Below are 25,546 nucleotides of genomic sequence, written 5' to 3'. Positions count from 1 at the left end.
CAAAATTGAAATAGAGATCTTTTGTGTCTGAGAGATCCTTACTGAACTGCATCTGAAAAACTTCACTTCTCTAAAGAACCTGTGCTTAGCACATGAAAATGATCTTTAGCTTCTACAAGCAAAGATGTCATTTCTAATTATTGCTTATCACTTTCCAGACAAGCAGTTCATGTCATCCAATACTCTCTGGGAAAATCAGCATTTCAAAAATGTTGATCTTTTTTAATTCAAGTTTGGTTCAATAAGATTTTGTCATGTGTGCTTGTTTATAATCAGTGCTCTAGATTCCAGATCCAGTTATATCAGTATTAGATTATGCTATCTTGTAATATTATAGCCACTTGTCCAGTGCCTAATCATAGTTTTCACCATAAAAAAGAAATTCTAGAATAATCTTTGCCAGCTACTTTTTTTTTTTCTTTGTGTCTTCTGATGTTTACTCTTCTTGGTTTGAAATTTTATAGCTGCAAATTGAAATATTTTTACATGAGGTCTCTTTTATTTTCCTCCTTTTCCGTGTGTGCATTTGTGTAGTATTATTCCTAGAAAGCATCTTAGAAAGGGCTGATGGTACTACCAAAAAAACTTCTAAAGTAACATAATTTCTGAAATAATAGTTAAGAAATAGCTAACTAAATATCCCTTCAATACTTCTCTTCCTTGAAAAGGTGACAGTTCTCAGAGGAAAGACATCCCAATGAGTAATTGTTAGGGTTAGCAGCCTTTTGCCTTTCTTGGGATGAAGAAAGAGGTAATTTCTGAAACAGGCACTTTGTTCTCTTATCTTCTGAAAGCTTCTCTATGATCTTTTCCATCACTGCAGTTACTCCCTGTTTATCAACAGTGAAAACACTTTCTTGTTCAATATTCTGAAAGGTAGATGGAAGAGAGAAGAGAGAAAATTGGCTTTACATTCCACAGTTTCCAGTAAATTATCATTTGCCATTTCAGGTGGATTTCCTACTGTCTTAATTTATTGTTCTTACTTTATTTATTAGTGGAAAGAGGGAATATTATACTGCTCTCTCCTAGTTCAGCTAACTGAAATCCAGCTTTCTGATAAGTCTCAGTCAGGCCACTGCATTGTCCAGCCTCATAGATCAATGTCTTTAGTGATTTATATCTTTCCATTGATCCTGGATCATGGTTGCCATTCCTGGGCTGCAGGGACTGTTTCCATCCCTTGTTTTCCATGGGGCCCATGGTGTTTCATCAAAGGGTTCATCATCGCTGGACTGCTTGTTTGATTTATGGGGCAAACTGAAAACTTAGGAATAATGGTCAGGGCAGGATGTAATTCATGATTTGCAAAATGCTGTTGGTTTCAGAAGAGCAGTGGCAGTTTAAACCAGCCTGAGAAGCTTACACAATGTGGGACTCCATTGTAAGTTTCTCATTAATTTCTGTGGTAAAGGGTCTACAGTGAGCAGCATAATCCTAGTTTCTGTAAGATTTGAATTTTTAATATTTTTATTTTCTCTTTGTTGACACAGAGCATTAGAGACATAGATGAGCCTTTACTGCAGAATTCTCATCAGGCTTTTGTGTTTGCATCCTCTCATGATACAAGCATGTATCTTAAACTCATTGGTCTGGGGAGACCCAGAGTGGAATTAAAGCTTTTTCTTCCTCTCTTTTTTTTTTCTTTTTTTTTTTTTTTTTTTTTAAGCTGTTTTACTTCCAGAACACCATTTCCAACTGTTACCTTTTCCCAGAAATTAAACTGCACTGATCAGCAGGACAGCACTTACTCTGCCTTTGCTGGGCTTTGCACCTGGGGAGGATTTTGTTATTCACTTTGAACACAGCCTGCCTGTGACGGTGCAGTATGTGAGGCATGAGCAGGGACTGCTCAGGAGTGGCAAAATATGCTCTTTATTTGAGAAAACACCAGAAGTGTAGGAATTCAGGGAAAAAAGGAGTAAGCTGCTTTACACCATTGTTTGCTGCCTTCAGCATGCTCACTCCAGAGCCCTCTGTAGGATTTGTCCAGCATCCCCCCGGAGATGCACATTTCCTCCCCCAGCACTCAGCTCCTTTGATACTAACAGATTTTGCACACCCAAGAGGTTTCTGTCATTCCAAAAGCCTTTGTCACTTTAGGGATTTGACTTTTAGCACAAAGGGTGCTTTCCAAATCCCTGCTTGCTTTCTGGAGTGTGGATTTTCCACTCAGCCCTCACTGGACATCACCCAGGTGGAACTGGTGAATGTGATGGGGCAGTCCCTCAGCACATGGCATGTCTAAGCACAGTTTCTAAGGCTGGAAGATTTTCCTCTGTTCTGCACCTTTTCCATGGCTGGAATGCTGGAACTCATTTATTATTGCTTAGTAGCAACTACTTTGGAACTATGTGAGCTGTACTTCAGCACTCAGAGCAGTATCATGAGGTAGTCAAATGCACATCAGAGTAAAACAGGATGTGTGTTCTGATTATGCCACTAGTGTGTAAAGTTCATCTAATTTTGTAATTAGAAGATGAATAGATTACTTTTTTTGTGGCTGGGATTTACTCTATGAGAAGCTGCATTACTCCACTTTCTGTAATGAAATGTCATAACCTGTGCTTTCTTCTACTTGTCCTTTGAAATTGCTGCCCTGAGTTTGTGCAGCAAAGGTGACCCTGTGCATATGTTTATGTTTTCTTACTATTGTTAGCCACATCTAATTCATGTCACATCCCATCCTAAAAATAATAGTTTGTATTTGAATTGCATCAGAGATATACCTTTGTCATTTCTTTCCCCTGAGTTCATTGAGGTGTTTTATCTCAATGCACTCCTTTGGGCAACTTGAAGCAAAAATGGTTTAATGGCTCTTATACAGATACTTGATTGTTGCATCAGTGAGTAGCAAGAACAAAAAAACAAAGCCCAAGTACAATATTTATGTTTCCTTTGTGATCAGGGTAGCAGTAATGTTGGAAACCTGATGGAATAGCTCTTTGACATCTGTGTTTTGGGACTCAGAATGAGATATTTGCTTCATGGTTTGTGTAAGGGTGTTTATTAATTAAGCCCATAGCATATAAAACTAATTCCTGATTAAAGTTTTAACATAGTAATAGTCAATTTCTAAGCTAGTTAATATTTTAAAAGACATTGTTGTGAATGTGATCCAGAATGCTGATTTTTAATTCAGCTACCTATGTGGGGTTTAGTAAAGACAATGCCTTGCTATTAACTCTCAAACAGTTGTATTTGCACATTATTCGAGCAGGATCAGTTCTTCATGAAGATGCACACTTCTGTGCTTAGACAGATTGCATGTTGTATAGTATTTATGGGGAAAGCATCTCAAATCTGGGGTAACTCAAAGATCATGAATGTCTGAGCTTTTGTACATAGTTATCAGAAAAGCACACAAAGACTAGATGCTCATTGAAGGAATTCTCCAGATTTATTCTGACACCCAGTATTTAATGTGGATTAACGTCACATTTTCCATTCTCAAGCTGCTCATGAGTTGTCAGACTGCATCTGCTGATGCAGGTAGAGAAGGTGGTTTACCTTTAGAGAAGGTAGAGCCAGTCCCTCCCGTGCTGTGCTCTGATGATGGGTCACTCTCAACATCTGTGGAGCTCTCTTTTTTCCCCTTATGCTTGCATTGTAATTTTGGGCAGTGTTTTACATTGCCTGCTTCTAGTCTTGGTGTTTCTTTCCCTGTCTCACTCTCTCTGTGGACAGAGAGCTTGGAGAGAAAATTATTGGAGATAGCAGGGTTCACTGTTCAATCCCATTACTTCTACGGAGCTCTGGTAAAACTCAGCAGCCTCTCAGCAGCTGGTACCAGCTCAGGCTGACTGACTGGAAATAGACTGGGGCACTACTGAAAGTTTTGTTGTCAGTCTCATTCTCTCCAGTTATATGCTAGAGCAGATCTTAAATCAGTATTCATTTGGTAGCAGCTTGATTCTCAGCCCATTATTTAATAATTCAATATTAGCTCTAGATGAAGAAAGGTGAAAGACATTAGGTGTGAACATATGTTACCTTTCCCTCAATAAACTGCTTTATCTCTCAGTGGCAAAAAGCTGCCGCTGAAAGCTGGTATGTTCAGTGTTCATTGCAACTTTTAAAGAAGAAAATGGAGGTTATTGAAGAAATGACAAGTTCTGAGTTTTAAAAATCTGACGTGGAAGTAGCAGTTAAGATGTGCATACGCTTGCAGAATTGGCATAGCATGTGTCACAGAGCCTTCGTGACTCCACTTATTTAGCACTTTAATCATGTCACTAGCAACTTCCTCTGTCTTTTTTTCATTCATATACAAGGGAGGATTGGAGGTATTTGCATAGTTAACTTCATTTGCACCTGTGAGTAATGACATTTTTAAAAAATCATTGCAGGAAAAGCTGTCAGAAGACAGTAGGAGATGTAAAGAAGGCATGGAAAAAATTCACGCACGGGCAGATGAAGATTCAAGAAGTGAAAGCAGCAGCACTGAGGAGGAAAAGGAAAAAACAAAATTGCTCTTGGAGCGTTTGAAAGCTCTGGAGGTAAGAAGCACAAGAGTTTCACACATAAAAGACCACCCTTCCCCCTGCCTCATTCAGTTATTGGCACTGAATCACCCTGTGGTATTAATCTAATCTTTCACAGTTCACCTGATTTCATGTTATGGGGTATTTTTTTCACAATTCATTTACCAAGGGTGAACAGGAAGCTTAGGACCACTAAAAGGATCCCTCTCTAATGCTGAGCATCACATACCTTTAAAAGGAATTTAATACATTATTTTAATTCCTTTGAGACCATTTAATAAGAAAAATTGCTTTTACTCGTTTTGTTTCAATTATTAATATTGCAAGACTAATATAGGTGGTTTAACAACTGTCATAAAACTAGTTTTGCTCCAGTGTAGTTTATTGCTCAGTTTTTAATTGCTGGACTGCTTGCTTGGGAGAGCTCAGGCCTTTTTACTGCCAGGCTGTGGAAAATCTATTTCCTTGTAGACCTCATGGAGAATTGCACACTCTACATTTTGAGTGCATTTCTGGAAAATTAGGATCTGCAAAATAGTGCAGCTTGTGGTAGCTTCTAACTAGAGGAGAAGTTTGAAAGTTTTCTAAGGCAGCCATGGAAATGGTGCAGGTAAAACTTTGACCACAATATACATGAAATTATTTTGTGCTCCTTGATAGAAACATGAATTTCAAGGTCTATGAAAAAATAAGACTGCATATTTAAATCTAATTTTTAACTACTACAAAGTGCATTTTTCACCTTTCTAGTGTTTTCTCCTTTCTCTTCTGTTCAAGCATTTATGCAGCATTTTAGGTATGGGTAACTGAATGCCTTAGAATGATCTGAGTGATATCTTGCCTGTGTAAGGTGTTGGTAGACAATAGATTTGTCACTATCCCTATACATTTTTGTTTAAGTGTGAAGGCCCTTTTACATGATAATTTTTGGGTTGTACTCTGATAGATTAAGGCTCTGGGTTTTTGTTATTGAGGACTTTTTTAAAAGTAAAATATAAATAGTTACAACCAGTCCTGTTTAGATCTAAATACAGGATCTGAAATCTCAAAGGTGTAGGCAGCTTCTTTCATTTTACTTCAAAGGCTTAGACTGTTTGTAAAATAAACACATGTAATATTAAATAACTCTAATTTTGCCCTGGGGATAAAAACCACATGCTACTAAAGTGGTTAAGACAGTAATAATCTAAAAATAGTGCACAGTTTAATAAGTGTTGCTTTATCTGTTGATGGAGAATGACTGTAGGTTCCTTGTGGTCTTTTATTTCCAAAACATGCATGATTTCTGTTTGCTTTGCCTCATTCTTAACCAGTCTGCATGACATTTGCAGTTCTTCATGTCCTCATTGGTAGGGAGGTGTTCAGCAATGTCACAGCCCTTATCAGTTGTGGCAAATTGATACAGAATGCAGCACTAAGGACAGGCAGGACCTGGTTGAGGAAGGGCAGGGAGACCTCTCCTCACTGGTGTCACTGCTGTGCAGTGCCTTGCTCAAAACCACGTTGGAGAATGCCAGCGCTCCAGGGGTTAATCCACACATGGAGTGTAAGGAGCTATCAAAGCAGAAAGATGAGCTCAGGGCCAACATTAATTGTGATCCAATATAATCAAAACAAAGTGTTGTTAACTGTGTGTTGTTTAACATTATTTATCTTTGCTGTATTTTTCTCTTGAAGAATATAAATTGTAGTGTCAAAGACTGTAGGGTTTATTAATTAAGAGACTTTTTTAAAAGTTGTATGCAATTAGCTGCTCTAATTCTTTACTATTTTAAGACTAATTATTCTAAATATTTTATTAGTCTATCTAGAAAGGAACAAAAAATTACTGTTTGTTAGCTTTTTGTGCTGTGGGTGTCAGGATCTTTAATCTTACTTTACATTATTAGATGTTACAGAATTAATGAAATCAGAAGGGCTAATAAAGGGCTTACTAGAATTGGATCTCCATCTGTCCTCTCGAGTCTGAACACTGCCTATAAACAGAAGCTGTTAAAAGTAATAGTCAGAGTGTGTCACCTAATCCATTAATGCCTATTAATATAATTTTATTAATATAATTTCATCACTGGTAAGAAAGCTTTTGATTTCCCTTCTTATTTGTTTGTTTGTTCCTCAACTGTAGCACATGACAAGCTGGTCTGTTGGGGCATTGTAGAATTATTTCATCCTCTTCCTCCTCAGCTGTGTTCACTGGCCTGTGGCTTGGCACACATAATATAAATTTGCATTTATACACATGCATATAAATATATTTGACAGTGCACATCTAAGGAAAAGTGAAGTTTTTATTCTGTAGAAGTTTACATCCAGCAGGTATTTTTTGTTCTGGTTAATACCTTCTCTTGGCTGTTCACATAAAAAGTTGAGTAAATCTGAGCTAATTTTCCAGTGAATGAAGTACCAAAAGAGAAAGGCTCAGGGATAAATGGTAGCTATACATGCACAATATAACAGATTATTTAGTTTCTTTTGTTTGGAATGTCTGTATGGGAAAATAATTTCTGTTCCATACATAGAGCAAATTGTTTCTGCCCTTCCTGGGTTACTGACCTTGTAGATGTGAGGTACATGGTGGTTTCCTTCAGGAGTTTCTGTGGATGGGAAAAAACCTGTAGGCATCCTGGTCAGCTGCATCTGGAGCAGGAAATCTGAGAATAAGGAAAGGAGCAAGGCTTCATTTTCACAGGAAACTTTATTTAAATAGCTTCCATATCATGGGAGTTGTGTTTAAAATGTCTCCTTTTTTTGCTGTCAGTTGTATGGCCAAATAAATTTCAGTAATACCTTTTATGTTTTATTAACTGCTGCTTATCCTAGAAATTTTCTCACAGAACAGTACAAATCAGAATAATAAAGTATCTTTGTAGCCAGCCCAAGTGAAAGCTATCATATACTTTGATAAGAGTTATCTGCACATATTCTCCCATTGCTCCTTTTGCCTTTAATTTTTTTACATCCTTTATCATTTACAGCAAATTCTATTTCCACTTTACTGACTGATAAATACCATAAGTTTCTAATCAAATGGAACAGATGACAAATAAAAAATGGTTCACACCATCTTGTGTCCCATTTTACATAGTTGAAATTAATTGTGATTTCCTGGATATCAAAATTCCTTTATGCCTTCAGCATTTTTAGTTGGCTGCTCTTGAAATGCCATTTAATTTACTTCAGTAGTTATGATCAAATGCCTTCTAGCTCTTACAAAGAAAAAAACCCATTCTCTGATATCTTCTCTGTGTATCTGGAGTGCTGCAAAAAATGAAATATTAATGAAATATGGTTAATAACATATGAACTCCGTGGTGGAATTTCCTTTTTTAAATTCTGCTTTCATCACCAGAAGAATTGCATTTTTTTTTTTTAATTGTAGCCAGAAATATACAAGAAGTATAATTTCTTCTGGACATGCATCAACCCCCATAGAGCAGTTCCAGATTTTTTCACCATTTTCAATTACAGTAAAATAAAATAATATTATATTTCCAAAGTCACATATATACAAGTTAGAGATTTTTCACAAAGCCTTAATTTGCTCTCCTGGGTATGTTAGGTGTTATATGGATTTTCCTTTCAAGATTGTCTACTATTTCTTTTTTCCAGCAAGAACAATTTGCACATTTACAGTCCACAGAGGGAAGCTTTAAGAATATTCTGTATTAGACAAACAGTGTCTGTAAAGGCTCTAAGAGTGTCCCAAAGCTTTGTTATCCAATATGGAGCCGTGGGTTCTCTGCCCCAGTTTAGCCTCAAATGACTGAAATACAAGCACCAAGCACCTGCATAATTGCAAGTGATTTAAACTGATCTACAGCATTAATGTCAGTCTTAATCTAAACATGTCTGTAAAAGCTATAGTTACTTTGATTTTAAAAATTTAATCAGTGATAAATACTGTGTCAGCTTTGAAGGCTTATTAAGGTCTGTCATTTGCACAGACATTTATGCAGGGAGGGTAATTCAGTATGAATTAGCTGTGTCTGACTCTGAAATGTTCCAGCTCTTTTGAATGTCCTTCTCTGCAAATGCAGCAGTGCAGCTTGCTTAGAAAGATTTGCTTTTGGCTGCTCATGAAGCGACTGGACAGAGCTAACACCTTGTTAAAACCACAGCATTTGCATTCAAAATTAAATAAACATGGGCAACAAAGAGGAGGTTCCCTGGTTTGCTAAGTGTCTGCTTCCCCAGCTGCAAGGGGCACGGCTTCTTTTGGCCTCAGAAATACTGACTGAGGGCTGCTCCCAACCTTGCATTTTTCAGCAAAGCACTGGGGTAGCATTGGATTGTAACCTTGGAGTTATTGAATGAAAAGCCTAATTCATGTGTGAAAATCTCATTGCTTGCGGGTGAGTGAGACTCAATGGAGGTTTCAGTAAACCAAGCTGCAGTGGAAGCAGTCATCAAACCACTCCAATTTTAATTAAAGAATTTTGCCCTCTTACCCTTTGCAGTTCATCACAGAAAGATGTGTTTTGTTTTAATAAATGGAGCTTTGGGAGAAAACTCACTCAGGATAATAAGCTAAGTGTTCAAATATATTAGAGGAGTCATTTCCCTTTTATCATCACCATTAAACAAATGAGGAAGTATGTCAAGTATTTCCGATATTATGTTTTTACTACTCTGCAGAGGAAGAAAGACATGATAGGAATGAACTATGAACTATAAAATAGAAATATGAGAAGGGTACATAATTCCTCTGGGTGGATGGAGAGGTTAACTTTGAATGGGATGCTGCTGGTTTTTACTTTGCTCATTATTTTCTCTTCTTTATTTTTATTTGAATTATTTTCCATGTACTGGAGGGTAAAATGGTAAGAAAACTAATAATTATTTTCTTTTCCATGGAAAGAAGCACACCATATGCAGAGGCAGAGAGCCTGAGTTTCTGAAAATATCTGTGAGACTTCTTGTTTATTGAAAGTCAGCTGATTCACTGGTGTATAGGAAATGTGAATCACTTGACTTAGATGCATAGAAAAATCCTGGAACTTCGGAATATTTTGTAGCAACATTCTAAAAATTTTGTAGCAACCTGTCTTGTTCCAGCCAATGTGTTTAATCTGATTCATCCAGAAGCTCTTCTTAGCCCAATGCCTTGGCCATCCACACAACTAGATCCATTATGCTGATTTGTCTCTGAAGACCAACCTACTTAATTCTAATTATTGGATGATTTTACTTTTAAATCTTTTCAGTAGGAGACTTCTTTAATTTGTTTTCTGAACTGTGCCTAAGAACTCTTTTGTTTTTTATGGCAAGGGATCAGACAATGAGACAGGGAAAGTCTTACACAGTGGTGAATCAGCACAGAATTGCATCACTGCTTTCAAAACCAGCCCAGTTTATTCCAGCTCTGTCCAGATAACAGTATTGGCAAGCTGTTTCAGCTTTCCAATAACTGAGGAAATTTTAAATTAAAACTGAACAGATACCATCCAGCTGAATGTTTTCTATAACCTGTTGATGCTTGAGCTCATCTGCTGTAGGTCCTCAGTGGCTCAGCTGGTCTTTGGGAAGCAAATTTCATGGCTGCTACCTGTTTCTCCTTGCCTTTGTGCCCTGGGCTGCTTTCCTCCTGCTGTCTGTCCTCCCCTGCTCTGGCTGAAGTCCTCAAAGTCTCATCCCAGCTTTTGTTTGTTCCCCTCCTGCCAGTTCACATCTCCCACCGTGGCTTTTCCAGCCATCCCACAGGGGTGTGAGGCTCCACAGCTGGCACAGAGTTATCTCTTGGGATGTTACTGGAAATAATATCCTCATATGGATAAGGATTAATAGAAACCTCTCCTGGGCAGACAGTTCAATTCAGTTAGAATGTGGTGAGTATTTAAGAGAAGAGGATGTATTTCCTGCAGACATGTAAAATATTTATCTTTCTATTTTTCTCTCTCCTTTTATTTTTTTTCCCCCTAAGCCAGTTGAAATTCATGGCAATTTCTCTTTTGGCATAGAAAAATCAAGATGATCTAGTAGGGATATGAATTTACAACAGGGGTGTTGAAAATAGTTCAGCCCACTGGATGTAAGAAGAGCAGTTCAGATTTTCTCAGTCATTGCTGTAACCATTTCCTGCCATCATTAGAGACAGATTTCTGATCCACTGTTCACCAAACAGCTCCATCTCCTGAAATGGGAGAGTGCCTGGATAAAAATTACTGTACATTAAACCATTGTCTCCATGGTGCAAGAGAAGGCCATGCTTATCTGCATTTTTCTGACTATTCAGTTCAGCAAAAGCTTAAAATATTTTCTAAAATCAAAGAAAATGTGGTGCCTCCTGAGAATTTCAGTCTGAGTTACAAACAGTATTGTTTTCTTTTCTGATTGAGTCTAAGGGAAAATAAAAGAATATGGAGTTGCATCTCCTATGACCAACCATGGCAGTGGTTCAGAAGTTGAATGTTTTGGGTCACAACATGCAGAGCTTCTGAGGGTTTAGCACATATTGAAAGGGTAAAAGCTTCCAGATCAGCTCTGTTTTTTACTCTGACATACCCACAAATCAGTAATATATTGAAATAAGCTAATTTAACCAAGTGCTCAATGGAGTATGCTTCAACTCTCATTTCTGTTCTGCTGTGTCTCAGAGCAGCATTTAATTGTTTTAAGCTTGTCTTCGTGTCATACCCCATCAACTACCTGTGCATTTTGCTGCATATCAGGATTTTTCTCCTTTAGCCTGCTGATGCAGTAAACAGGTTTTAATGAAAGTTACTTCCCAGCTTCAGTGCTCGTCCCACCCATCAGTGCATCCCAGTGAGGTACACGGCACGTGGGAAAGGAGTAACTTGTGCTGTTCCTGATTTCTTCCTTCTCAAGGCAGAATGATATAAAATGCTCTTTTCCAGGACAGTGAATCCAACATCTTGCAAGGGGTAGAAAATGCAATATATGCATATGTCTTATATGCAATTTTTTTCACTATACATTAATATTTTAGTCAGGGTGCTGTTCAGCATATCCTTTAGTTCACCTACAGTGGTGATTTTTTTCCTAAGTTTTGATGCATGCAGTTGTAGAAATTATAGGTATCCTGTAGAATCCTCAAGACAATATATTGAGATCTGGAAATTTTATTGAAAAAAAATGAGATCATAGATAAGCATGTAATGTTCATTTTACCACAGCCAAATGAAATTACATTTATTTTCTGTAAAAAGCAGGTAATAAATTAATTGTTTTCTGGGATTTTCTGAGTTCCAGTCCAATGGCACTTTTCTTACAGCTGTGTACCACACAGAAAGCTCTGTGGTACTTAGCTGGCTGACATAACAGCAGTCTTTCAATAGTTCAGAGTATTGAGTGTGGCCACAAGAATAATGATTTGATGCCAGAAGGTCCGAGGAATAGATGCAGTCAGTGAAGAAAAGGTAAGTCACAGAAGTCAGGGAAAATCATCTCAGTTTTATTAAACCTGTCAGATTTTCTCTATTGTAATGAATGTTAACTGTATTCTGCACACAGTCCTTGTTAAGTTGCAGTGAAGGGATCTGCTATTTCTGTCTGCCTTTTATAATCTAATGATAGTTTTTCAGTACCCTTCTCTCCAAGTGTGGTGCCTTCTTGCAGATAATCAGCATTTACTGTAACTTCCCTTTTTCAGCAATCAGGCACGTGCTACAATTGAGAATCCACTCTCCCCGTGGAATGGAATGAGATTTTCCAGCACTGTGCTATAGATCTAGGTGCCTGTGTTTATCTCCACACATCCATCATTGCAGAGAGTGAGACTCAGTAATTTTTTTAAATACTTTCTCTGAGCTGTGCATGGGCCTGGCTCTCCACAAACCCTTTCTGTGAGCCTGCTCATTACTCACAGTGGCACTTGTTTCAGAGGAAAGCTTCTATGTGACAGTGATTTTTAGAATCACACCCTGTATTTTTAATTTACATACTAATGCATGCAATTTGGCTGACAGTAATGACAGTTCTACAGTTCATAAACTAAATAAATAGTTGTTAATTTCAAGCTAACATTATTTTTAAAATCCCAGTATTTTGGGGATGTTCTCCCCTGGCTGCACAAGAAATCTCAATTAATTTACCTCAGCTGTTTGAGCTGAATCCCTTACAACTCTTTACTTACAACATAGTAAAATAATTTATCTTTTAATTTCTCTTTACTATCCTTGAAAATTCTTGAACAGTATTGACATCTCATGGTGATTCACTTTTTCTTAATTTGATAGTGGTTTCTTTTTTGCTCATCTTGTAGAAATACGGCATTGGAGATTACAGAAGGGATTCTGGGCAAGTATATTTACACTCATACACTGGAATTAGGGGCACTGTGCTGAATTCTAGTCTGTAGGGGTTGGCTTCTGTGTTGGGAAATGCTTAACTACACATGTGAAATCTGTATGATTAACATATTCTTGAGATCCAATATTCACTGGCTTTATTATGCAGCTAATTTGATAGTCCACAGCAGAAAATACCCAAACGATTATTTTTAAGTCTGCTTAATCTGTCATGGTGACAAGCACAGATTTTAAGATTAGTTATAAACATATAGAGAGGATAGATAAATCAAATGTGGAATAGTCTGACATTGGTCCATTATGCATGAAAGTGATTTTTGCTGATGGTTCTGATTATCACTAAGTGTTAAATTTCAGTATAGAGTCAGATAAGCTGCACATGGAGCCTCATGTGTGTGGATGTGGATAGCTACATGCACATTTTAGTGTACATTGTCTGTTTCAGAAGCTATTAAATGTCAAGGAGAGTTTTGTTTATTTATAAACACAATCTTCTTTTTTCCTGGTTTGTTTTTGGTTTTTTATTATATTTTTTCACAAATAATAAAATATTATATCACTCCTCCCAGTTAAGTTGCCTTTCCCATATGGGGTCACATCCTCCCTTTTTTTTCAGCTTAGGCTGAGCACCATTCCTGTGCTTCCCACATGGCAAAACCAGGTCTGTGTCCCTGCTCTGCCCTTCAGGAATGTGCATTTCTCACCTGCCCACGTGGAAGGGAAGGTGATCCTCCCTCCCTGGCCCCTGGGCCCATGGTTCCTGTGCAGGTGGGGATGTGCTCACCGTGCCTGGCCGGGCTCCCCAGCTCCATCTGGGATCTACAGGCACATAATGCCATCTAGAGGGCACAGCCTCTTCCCTTCCCTCTGGAATACCTGGGATCCCTGCTGGCCTTCCTCCATCACCTGGTGACAGTGCTCTTCATCCTTGTGGTTCATGGTTTTTCTGTTCCTCTTCTGGGTATGTGTACTCAGACATGGCCAATACTTGGAAATTATTTAGAAGTGCTCAACTGGTGATTACAGTTGTTTCCCTTTAATAAGCCTGCAGGTTACTTTCTTGTCTTCAGTCAAATGATCTGTTTCTCCAGAAAACCCTTTCTGATTTTGTGTTCTGGGTCTTAACGTTTAAGTTCTTAAGGAAAAAGTTATTTTAAATAGAGGAAGAAAGTAAGACTTGAATTTTTCATTCAGCATTTTATTAAACTCCAAGAAGTACTTACACAATGGCTACTTTGCTAGACAAAATCCTCTGTAAAGTTATTGCAGCAACAGTTTCAGATCAGCTGAGAAATGGGTGTGAGGGTCTCAGCACTATGTGAGACTGCTGTGTTTAAACAGGAGTTAAAGAATTTTCTTCTATTACATCTGTCCTGCTGCAAGACTTGGTTAACATTTCTCTTCGCAGTTAATGGTAATCTGGAAATGAGTGGAGGCTTCTCAGCATTGAGGTCATGGGGCTGAAACAGCTGAAGTTTCTCCTTAATTGCCTCCAATAGCTCCTCCTTTTTCATCTTTTGAACCTTACAATGAGTTTGCTCATTCAGACCTTAGATGTGTCAGAGAAAAGTCTCTTGCACCCTCCTTGGTAATTTCCTCCAGTCCTATTTGATGTCATTATACTTCAGCTGCTGTTACCAATAATGACCATTATAATATTCTTTTTATTAAGTAACAATGAGTGTGCTTTCTGTACTTAAGTCTGATCTGTATCTCATAAAAAGGATTTTGTAACACATTGTAGTGTCTCCCCAGTGCTGTGCAGAGATTACTGTTACACACATACATGCATAAATTTGATTCAATTAAGGTAGGAGGTGTGAAACAGAGAAAAAGGCTCCGTTGCAAGCTTTATAAACAGCATCTTCTTTTTATATAATGCCCTGCCATGCAAAGTAGTTCAGGTAGCAGAAGCAGTGTAATTGCATGGAACAGCTTTCATTTGAGCTAATTAACTCTTCCTGAGAGCCAGAGTATTGGCCCCAGTAGAACAATGCAGGAGCAGCCTGAGCCAGCTTTAGCAGATCTTTGCAGGGTTGACATAACTTCACTTTTAGGGAAAGTTTTCCTCTTGGCTCCTCTTGCTGTGGCACAATATAGGTTTTTTCCATTCCAGTGATGGTTGTCTTTTTACTCTTTTTCTCAAATATTTTGTCCTTTGTAGTGATCCCACGGTAACTATTCAAAATTTTACCAATTTAGATGAGTAAAAATAGGTATTAGTTCATTGTAAAAAAGAACTTTGCTAGTATTAGGCTAAACCGGTATTTTTCACAAAGACATTCAATAGAAATAAGAGATGAGAATTGCTTCTCCTTTTTGAGCAAGTGATTTGCCTCGCTGGTGACATCTGCCAGGCAGGAATATTTCCCAATTGCAGGCCAATCTGACAGAGCAGTAATGTGATCAGTTCTAGGTATATCTGACATTGCATAGTATTTCATACATTGATTTATTTTTGTTCTTTTCTCTGCATTTTCCCTTTAGGCCAATTGATTAATCACTGAACCTGCTCTTGAACAGGAGCTTGGAATAAGATAACAGCAACATTTCCTCATCTTTGATACTAATGTTATTTTATTTGGCTATCAAATTTAGACAAGTGAAGGTGGGTGCAGTTCCAGTGGCTGCACTTGAGCCGTGTTTAATTATGTGTGGTGTGAATTTGGCTCATTCTGCAGATCAGGGCTGCTGCTGCTGCTGGTGTGTTTTTCTCACCTGAGCTTCTTACTGGGGCACCCCTGAACCCCATCACCTTTGACATGAAGTGTGTGCCATATGAAACTGCCATTTTCAGACAAAATTTGGTTTTTTTAAGGACTTTTGGTTTGCCACATCCTTTAAAAGTTGTGGTCTAAGGCATTTCTTGGACCTCCCAGAATGTACTTTGCCAACAAATGCAAGTACAAAGAACAAAATCTGAGACAACTTTTATATGCTGAAGTGCAAGGTTAAGTTAATAATTGAGAAAGAGTTTAATATAACACAGTGGCACTTAATAATATATAATTACAATGGAATTTGATTCCATGCAGCTGGCTTGAATGTATATATTTCTGTACACATTTTTTGTTTTCTGTTTTCATAATGTACAAAGCTATAAAAATATCCAAGTAGAAAAACTGTGCTCTGGCACATCTCCCTTGTGTGCAGGAAAAAGTTCCCAACAGGCTTCTCTTTTATTTTGATATTTTGGGCTACATTTTTGTCCTAGCAGTCAAATTCCTTAGGGCTTCCCTATTAATATTGGAAGATATCCTGTTATAATTGTGTGTGCCTTGGGAGTGGTGTAACAGAAGCAGATGCACAGACTTGTGCTGTGTATGTTTTGGGGAGTCACTCAGCAGCAGCAGCTGCAGTTCCTGTTCCCATTTCCTGTAAGAGAAACCCATCCATTGGATCCAAGGCCACACCATGGTGTGAGCTGTAGCCTGGTCAGTGTGAGGATCAGAAAAATCATGGAGATGAGGACACCCACAGCTCATCCAAATATCTGATGTGAGGACACTCACAGCTCATCAACAAATATCTGATGTTGAATAAATATCTAAGGCTCTCCATCCTTATACAAGCCAGAAAGCCAGTGTGGATGGGCCTGATGTCAGCCAGCTCAGTAGGAGACTTTTCCTATAAACTAGTTAGGGTCACAATCTGGTGCTATCAATCACAAAATTTCCAAGAAGTCCTTGTCCCATCTTCTCTAAGTGAGCATAGTCTGCATAGGGCAGAAGAAAAACCCAAACCAATAAATAATAAAAACCCTGCACTCTGCTGAATCTTTTAAAAGACAGAATTTGAGACCTGAGCTGTTGTTCTTCCGGGCCCAATACCGCTACTCTTCAAATCCACTTTAAAAGATTAAAAATGAAATTAATCAGAACCTTCAGTTTAACAAATTGAAGGGCCATTGCCCAGTTCTTGCTGTGTGCCTGTAAGAACAAAAGAGAAAAACGTTCAGAACTCTCAGGAGAAACAGGGTGATGTTTGCAAATAGAGTTTCATTTCAGCTAGCAAGAAATGAGCAGTAATTTTGTGATTCAGTTATTAGGAGCTGGCCAGTGGCTACAAAACAATTGCTGCAGGTTTTGTGGCATTTGCTGCTCTCCACAGCACAGCACCAAAGCCTGTCCTGCCCCACTTGGCTCCACAGCTCCTTAGCTGGGAGGGACAGGAATAACTGGAGCCATCAAGAGAAGTTCATTCTGAAATACCTGGGGAGGTTGACTTATGGGTGTGATGGAGAGAGGGGAATTGCAGGAACATTGCCTTCAGGAACAACTCGGTGCTCCCATGTAGTAAAAACAGAAAAACTTGTTATAAATTTATGTGGGGAGCTGTGAAACTGGCGACATTAATAGCTTATTGTGGTGGAGAGCTTTTCACTTGAAGTTTTTAAAGGAACAAAGTAAAATGATTCAGCATAGGAGGAGGAAAGGAATATATTTTATTATGTTTAAAAATACTTTGTGGCAGTATCAGTTACATCATCACATAATTTTTATATATATTGCATAGTACAACAAAGAAAAGCCATTATTTTTCTCGGAATTCAAATTAAAAGAAGCTCAAGGGACATTTTTTAAAATGGAAAACCAATTGTGTATTTTATTTTATTTTTTCCATTTCAGAAAAACTCATACATGTTTCTTTGGAAAAAGAAAAATAAATTAAAAATATTTTCTCACTTGCATAGCAGAGAACTGGTATGAATTTCCCATCACTCAACCAGTAAATGTGACATTCAAGCAAATGGAAGCAGTGTTTTCCAGACTGTCAGTTTAAATAATTTTATTTTATAATTTCATGATGTTTGAACTAAATGAAGGAACTTAGGATAAATAATTAGGAAAAAATATTTCTTGATAAATATTCAGCATTCGCTTTCTCTGAAGTCAGAGCAAAACATCTGTTGTTTTACCTTCCAGTGAGATACAAAATAATTGGGTGTGGGATACATTTGTCTTGTAGGTTATGCATTAAATGAGGGGACAAAAAGCAGGGAGGCAGTAAAGTCTGAATATTTTGTTTCTATCATCAGCTCCCATGAGCAAACTCAGTTGTAATTTCCTTGGGGGAGTGGAATGAGTGAGTGGGGAGGAGGTTGGTGTTGCTGTCCCTTGAAGATGGTGCCAAATTGAGCTCCAGATTTTTACTGTTTACTATAATTTAATAGCAGCCCTTCAGTTCAGGTGCATTGAGCAGCCTGGAAGCACCAGTTCAGGCATTAAAGCAATTTTTTTTGCACTGACCTGTGAAATTATATTTTATTTTCAGTCCAATGTTATTAGAAAAAAAAAAACATAGAAAAGCTACTTTAGAGGAGAAGAGCTGCTCTTGATAGATAGAATTTCTAGAAATTTAAAAAAAAATCCTGAATATACTTTATGTAATCCTTGTCTTGCTGATACTTAATTTCAAGGTTTTCTACCTGTGAAGGCAGTTTGTCCCCTGGTCTTTTTTGTTTTCATATCCACTTCCAAGTGCCAAGCATGAGCAGTACTATTTCCATATTTTCTCTGAATGTCTCAGAGACAAGAGGAGGAAAAGAAGAAGTGTTTCTGCTGGGATGAAGTGGCCCAAACATTAATTTTCATACACAGATCCAAAATGCCCTATTCTTTTCAACCTCCCCATTAGATGAACCTTGAAGCTTTGTGTGCTACTCAGGTGTGGATAATGAAATCACAGCAAGTACAAAACTGTCACAGTGTCAGTGAGCTCATGGTCGAAATTGCCCAGCTTTGAAGGATAACTCATTTACAGTACATTCTGGAGTGCTCTCTCTTTTTGCTTGAAAAACTGTCTTAAAATACATTAATTTTCCTCAAGATCTGAAAGGTTTTTTTAAAAAATGAAAAATAAAAACTACCTTTTGAATACTTTTTTATAAGTTGTTGCCATATGTATAATTTCAGAAGGATTGAAACCCAAAATTTAGCTATTGGTTTCAGTGTCACTCCTAAATTTGATAAGTCTTCTCCAAAATGTTTCCTTGCAGAGCAAATCAAATATTTTCTTTGAAAATGACTGCACCGACAGTTTTTTATTGAGCTTCAGCACTGGGTTAACAGGTAGTCAATGATTTTCAACTAATCTTTAATAATTTCAAAAAATTACTATTCCAAAGAGTCAGAATTTTTCTTGACAAGAAACATGCAAATGCAACTGACCAAATCTGATATGATTGGCTCCTATAAGAGTTTTTGATGCAAAGATATTTAGGTATGTATCACATACAAGTTGATATTAAACACAAAATGCCATTTTGGGTTAATCAAGTCCTCACCACTTCCCTTTATCTGTCTGTGTTAATTGTAAGAATTTTAGTTTGAGTTAGAATTTCAGGATCTCAGACTTTTTTTCATGGACCAGGGATTTTTATTTCTTTGATAGAAGAAGTAACTGCCTGTGAATATTACATGGGGAAGCACAGTAAGTCTGTCAGAGTGAAATGCACTCAGTTCTTAAGGAGAGCAATTCCAAAAGGGAACAAATCACTTAAAACAAGAAGGGAAAAGAAGGGAATGGGAATCTTGGTGGGGCTTTTGGGTCTCCATGCTTGTACTTCTATGCTTTATCAAGTGTACATGTGTTATATAGACCATGTATTCAGGAAATACAGTTGTGTGCTGGCCATCTCTGCTTCTTCAGATCTCTTTTACTCCTCATGCTCAAAAAATGTTTCATATGGGATCATTTGGAAGAATTTTTTTGGGGGAAAAAAAGGCATCCTTCATTATTTTAACCCATTTGCACAAAGGCCTGTATTGATAGTGCTTTGCCAGTGGAAATGTTGACAGTCTATTATTATCTCTGTAAATACTGGTAGAATTTGCTGTTTTCTACCATTTGCATGCAGGTAAACATACAACTCTATTATTGATATATCTGTTAGCAGTAGCCTAGGTGATTATTTGCCTGAAGATAAGCCTGTGCTTATAATGCAGTCTGGTTTGCTAGATCTATTCCCAACCTTCTTAAAATGTCAACTCCAAACATTTCTGGGGTGTCAGAAGGGAAAATGTTGTGGGTTTTTAAAGCTTGTCATTCTTAGTTACTTTAGAGTTAACCAAAAGGATAAAAAGACAAATATTGCCATTCTTGAACCAGTTTAAAATGTTCAGCCCCAGATTCTGGGGAAAAAAAAAAAAAAAAGAAAGAAAAAATAAAGAAAACCAAAAAAGCAAAAACCAGGTATTTCACAGAGGAATTCCCAGGAATATGAGTTTTGCTTTAGTCATTTTTAGAACACATTCTCACCAGCAGTGTATGAATTTCATTTGGTTCTGGTTTGTTGGATTTGAATCCTGAAGTTTGTGCATTTTTCCAATATAGGTAAATTTGGAGGAATAAATTCCAGTTGCACTCCTGTCTCCAAAGGGAGGCTTCCTCATTTAGGCTGGACACCCATTGTTTCATCTGGTGAGAGCTGGGAAATGCTCAGCAGACAGGAAAAGCTTTCTGTGGTTATGAGCCCCATCCAGGACTGTGGGTGGGAGTCTCTCCCTGCAAACTGCTAAAAATCTGAATAAATGAGCAAGTTCTGTGTTCTGATCTTTGACAGCGTGAAATCAACACAAATTTAAAAACTGTTACATAATTTCTGCTGTAAGTTCATGTTTAAATACATGAATCTGCTCATCAATAATTGGTGAGGCATCATAGGAGGCTGCACAGGCCTTGGACTGCTTTTTGTTCACAACATTTAAACCCAAGAGGTTTCTGTAACCTTAAGTGGTTCTTTTCCTGATGTTGAATAAATAGATTTTGATTTCTAGCATACATTAGAAGGTTGTACTGCTTTCTGTGAGTCTACAAACCCATGGGTAGCACAGCTATAGCAGAGCATGTCCTGGGAGATGCACTGCTTTTGAGATGTAATGTAGTCTTGTAACAGTAAAAAATTTTTAAAAACCATTGTTGAAGTTGTGAATTGCAACACCCCACCAGTGCTGCCCCGTAAGGGCCTTTTTATAGACAGAATTATAATTGACACTTGTATGGTTCTGTGTTTTATTATTTAACAACACATATGTATTACTTCCATGCCATGTTTTAAGTGAATGGGGATTAAGCACTGGCTGAATATTTCAGATAAAATATGTCAAATGTTTTAAGTGGGGTTTAATATAACAGGCCATTAAAAAATAAAACAGAAAATGATGCTGCTGAGAAGGCTAAGTGTTTTGAAGCAAGGGTGAGAAGCTTGGCTGTCATCATATCACTGACTTGTTCTTTTTGGTGTTTCACTTTTTTGCTCCCATCTGCATGATCCAGAAGAAATAGTTAAGGCTGGGACATTTAAATAAAAAAGCACTTTATTTAAGTATTTTTCCACCAAATTCACTGATTATTTCATCAGCAGGTAACACTCCCCAGTGTCAGTGTCCTGAGGATGCAGGGCGAGGGAGCAGAGCTGTTCAGCAGGGAGATGCTCCATGGCTGCCCAGGCTTTCATCTCTTGTGGAAAAAGTGTAAAGGACAAGGTGGAACAATCCAAATGTTGACAGTTGGCCTTGAGGTGCAGTTCTCATCTTACTCCCAGCAAAGAGTAAAATGAGCTGTCTTTACTAATATAAAAGGCACTGGAAGGTGGCCAGTGGAAATGCTGTTATAGTGCTAGAATTTAATTAAGGCTTTTGTTGCTACAATTACATTGATTTAAAAGCAAAAATGTAATTTTCAGCTCTTCTGACCAGCATAAGTATGGTGTTAAACTTTTCTCTGACAATTTGTAGGATTAGTCTTTCAAAGGACAAATCCTCTGCATAGCAGGGACAGAAAAATGCAAAAAGTTCTGTGACCAAAGACACAGAGGTGGTTCAGGTGGTAAACTCCCCCTAGAACAGCAGCTTACCAAAAATCTCCAAGGACCTAAGGAAAAAATGCAACAGCATCACTTCTTACTTTGCCAACAACAGGGTTTGACCCCTCGTGTGCTGTAGGAAGCTGTGACCACAGAAGTATCCAAAATCAGAGGCTGAAAGCAGGAAAAAATTGCTGAGTGCATTTGAAGTGCTTGGACAGTTCTTAATACACTGCAGTGGGCATGACAAATGAATGTCTGCGTAAATCAATAAAGCTTTCTATAAATGGACAAATGGTTTAGTGTGAATAACAAAGGAGTGCACATGGTAACTGTGGGGTAGCATTCTGCCAGGGATTTTAAAGTTCACTGTCATAACTTTGTTCCCCTTGACCTTTATTGATGATACCTTCAGAGCATGCTGAGCTGCTAACTAGATGTGCAACCTTTAGACCTTCATCTCCTGCCCATGACTGGGTGATCTTTAAAGGTCCTTTCTGATCCAAACCAGCCTGTGGTTCTGTGATCTCCTCTACCCTTAGTGCAAAATCCATCCCACTCCCTGCTTTCTTCTTTCTTCCCCCTCACATCCTTTTGTTTTGTTTCAATTCTGAGACAAAGGTTGAGTAAGAAAAACTATCTTGTACATAATTCTCTTTTAGTCATGCTTCTCTTTTATTTGTGCATCCTAGTACAAAATTCAATTAATTTTAGTACTTAATTAATAGATTTAATTAATTTCATTGTCATTGTAAAAATGCAGAGGATTGTCTGTTGAAGCATCAGGTGTGTAGCCTTTTATTAACTTTGAAACTGTGCAAATAGCTGCCCCACAGGAGAAAATATCTATGGGAGAGAGAGAATTTAGCTGACTCAAAAAAGTTTTATCATTACCAGGGCTATGTTTTTTTGTCCTGAGGAAGGAATTCAAATCAATTGACAAAGTCTCTCATAATGACTGCATGTTAGCAGTGGTATCAATTCAAGGCAGCCTGTTTTGTTAAAGTAGTGTGAAGTTTTACCTTTCAAACTCCACCTCACAATTCAGAACCATGTTGTCTCTAATTCAGGAAGTTGAAGGTGGCTTAACATAATCCAAGTCAGCTTTAAATTTTCCAGTGTTGGAAGACACTCTAGTGCAAAATACTTTCAAAATCAGAATGGAGAGGGACATCAATTTTGACATTTTAGGATTCTTGAGTCTGTAATGACCCAAAAGCAGCAGGTACTGATACTGATGTTGCATTTAGAGGTAAGTTGTGCCACAGTTAATTCTGGCTGTCTGAATGCTGCTGTACTTTGTGAGCTGTCCCCCAAAAACCAATGTGTGTGCCTGAGGTGGTGGTGGCAGGCACTGAGTGCTCCATCTTTGTTGGGCTACATCACTTTTTGTGTTAGCAAGGCTGAGGGACAGAGAATGATTGCTCATTTCTATGTGTGACATAAAATATACATAAATTCCTAGAGGACAGCCATGTCTGGGCTAGGAATCACTGCAGAAATCAGAGGCTATCTCAGAAAGTGCTGCTCTCAGGACTCTCAGCTGCTTTTTCTCTGCAAGTTCAGCTTTCCCTGCACAGTCCCTGCCAGGTCAGGGGTGGGATTAGAGCTGGGGTCAGAACTGTCCCTGCCCCAGGTGCCTGCAAGGGTGCAAAAGATTCCCAGCTGTGAGAATACAGAGAGATCCTTCCTGCATCTTTGCCTTCTCCAAGTGTGGCCTGAAAATAAATATGGAAATTTAACAGCAGTTTCCTTCAAGGAGATGTACTCTGCTTAATTGGCAAAGGATGCCCAGAATATACAACACGAGAGGAAGGCAAAAATTGAGCAGCCTTACAATAACATCAAAACCCAGTGATTTCTGTTAAATAAATGAAGGTTTGGATTAGGAGGCAGGGCTGTAAGTGCTGTTACAAATTTTCCAAATGAACACATTCGGGGGAATGAGGATTATTATCAAGTATTTGGTTGCACTGTAGAGTGATTTAATATATCAAGTACTGGTTTTCTCACATTGTGGGAACTGGCACAGATTGTAAAGCAAAGTCAGTCAAGTGTTCCTTTCTAGTCTAGTCCTTATTGCAAAAATGCCAAATAAATAAGCATGATTTCCTTGGCAATCAAGAAGTACAAAAGCCAAGCTAACATTGACTGCCTTACATCCTTTCACTGCAATTTTAAAACCAGTGGTGTGAGAGCAGGTTTTATTATACAGATGTTTCCACTGGGGATTGATAAGAGCTGTAATGTAGCATTTATTTATAATGCTGTCAGGTTTAGATTTCCTAATTTTGGTAGCCTGTTTGTAATGGAATAACTTGCTGAAATCAGAGGTTCAGTGCACAGATCCAGGAAGATTTAACATTGCATTTTACAGCATTCCAAAGCATGGAGTAAGAGAAGTATGGGGAGCTCTCTGAATATTTCATATAGTACAAGGGTGTGCTGTAGTTTTTTCACAGATTTCTGTGTGTAAGCAGTTTGCCCAAACTATTTTAGGATAAAATCATACAATGTATTTTTATATTAATAAAAATGAAAATTAGAAATAAAATCCATAAATATATCAATATGTGTGAGGGGAAGTCTGTGCAGACTGATCCTTTAGTGATTGCTTCAAAACAGTAAGAATTTATTTTGGGTGGCAATTTAGGGGGATATTCATAGAGAAAATGTCTGAAAATCTTCAACTCAGGAATATTTTTATGCAACAAACATCTCTTTATTTTATCAATCAATCTGCAAGACTATGTCTGTAAAAGCAAACTATGTCCTCTTCAGTCTGGAGGACTATTTACCCTCCAGCTTCTGATTTTTTACTGCTGCTTTTTCAGCTTCTTCTTCTACTTTGCTCCTTCTGCATCTGCCACTTTTTGCTGCCTCATCTCACAGTGCTCTCTGCAGGATCACCCATAGACTTTTTATAGCCTTATGTTGAACCCATCCATAGGTGACATTGTGAAAATATGATGCAGAGCATTTTACCACCTTTGCTGGCTTTAATTGTACCCTGGAGATAAAGCACAGATTCTCTACACTTGCTTATTTAGACTTTTAAATAAGTAAACTCTATATGCCCTTGTTTCTTACCACACCTACACTCTTCAATCTCTTTCAAGATACTGGCTAATAGTGTACATTTGCTTTTGCTTCCTAGCCTTGCTTTTATGATTCAGCTGAATTTGAAATTTTTATTAATGAATCAATTTAATAGACTTTGGGATTCTTATTTTGTTGATTCATTGACTTTTTTAACAAAGAAGAGGCAACTGTGCATCTTTCACAGCCTTTCCATACAGCACATCAGATTAATTTTCCTCTAAAACTGCAAATGTTAACTGTATTTATCACTGTTGTTTTGTGTAACCACAATTCCACTGAAGCAGCACTTGTTTAAGTTTTATAGAAGGTTAAAGTAATGCAAGTACTGTAAATTGCATAATAGTTGTAATTATAGGAAGGTATTGATTTTGGTGCTATGGTTATGTGATGGGAAGTTATGCATGGGAGGCAGAGAGATTTCTAGAGTCAGTTTTCACTCATAGATTTTTATATATTTTGTTTTAGTTTCTCAGTCCTTAGGAGAAGACTAGTAGAAACTTGCTCTGATGAAACTGCATCATACTTTAGAGATTTTCCTCTTCCCATACTGTAAGAATTCTTAAAGTCAAATAGATATATAGAGAAAAATCCCTTAATTTACTGTGACTTACTTACCAGATTGTGCTATTTTTAAGTTTTCACTATGCAAAGAGCATAGTGAAAACTAAAGACAGATGAAAGACTCTATTGCACAGGAATTTTTATCATATTTAAAGTTACATATGTGGGAGAAAAAAAGTCTGACTTCAAGACTATATTTAGATGCAGCAAAATACCTTGAAATAATCAAATTTTTTGTAAGTAAAGCCTATTACATTTATCAGGGTCAGTTATAGGATGTAATAATTCACCAATTAGCTGTAGAATGACCTGTGCATGTGGGGTTC

General features: G+C 37.7%; 1 protein-coding gene across 1 annotated transcript in view; it reads left to right on the top strand.

Moving 5' to 3' along the window:
* NCKAP5 (NCK associated protein 5) overlaps positions 1-25,546 on the top strand; it is a 363,982-nt gene that overhangs the window by 244,076 nt on the left and 94,360 nt on the right. Inside the window, exon 7 of the mRNA XM_058809518.1 lies at positions 4,350-4,499. Within this exon, the coding sequence (XP_058665501.1) occupies positions 4,350-4,499 (150 nt within the window). The remainder of the gene's footprint in view (positions 1-4,349; positions 4,500-25,546) is intronic.

This window comes from Ammospiza caudacuta, chromosome 8 (assembly GCF_027887145.1).
Source record: "Ammospiza caudacuta isolate bAmmCau1 chromosome 8, bAmmCau1.pri, whole genome shotgun sequence".
Taxonomy (NCBI): Eukaryota; Metazoa; Chordata; class Aves; order Passeriformes; family Passerellidae; genus Ammospiza; species Ammospiza caudacuta.
The sequence above is the reverse complement of the archived record's forward strand: the minus strand, read 5'-3'. Positions and strand labels throughout refer to the sequence as shown.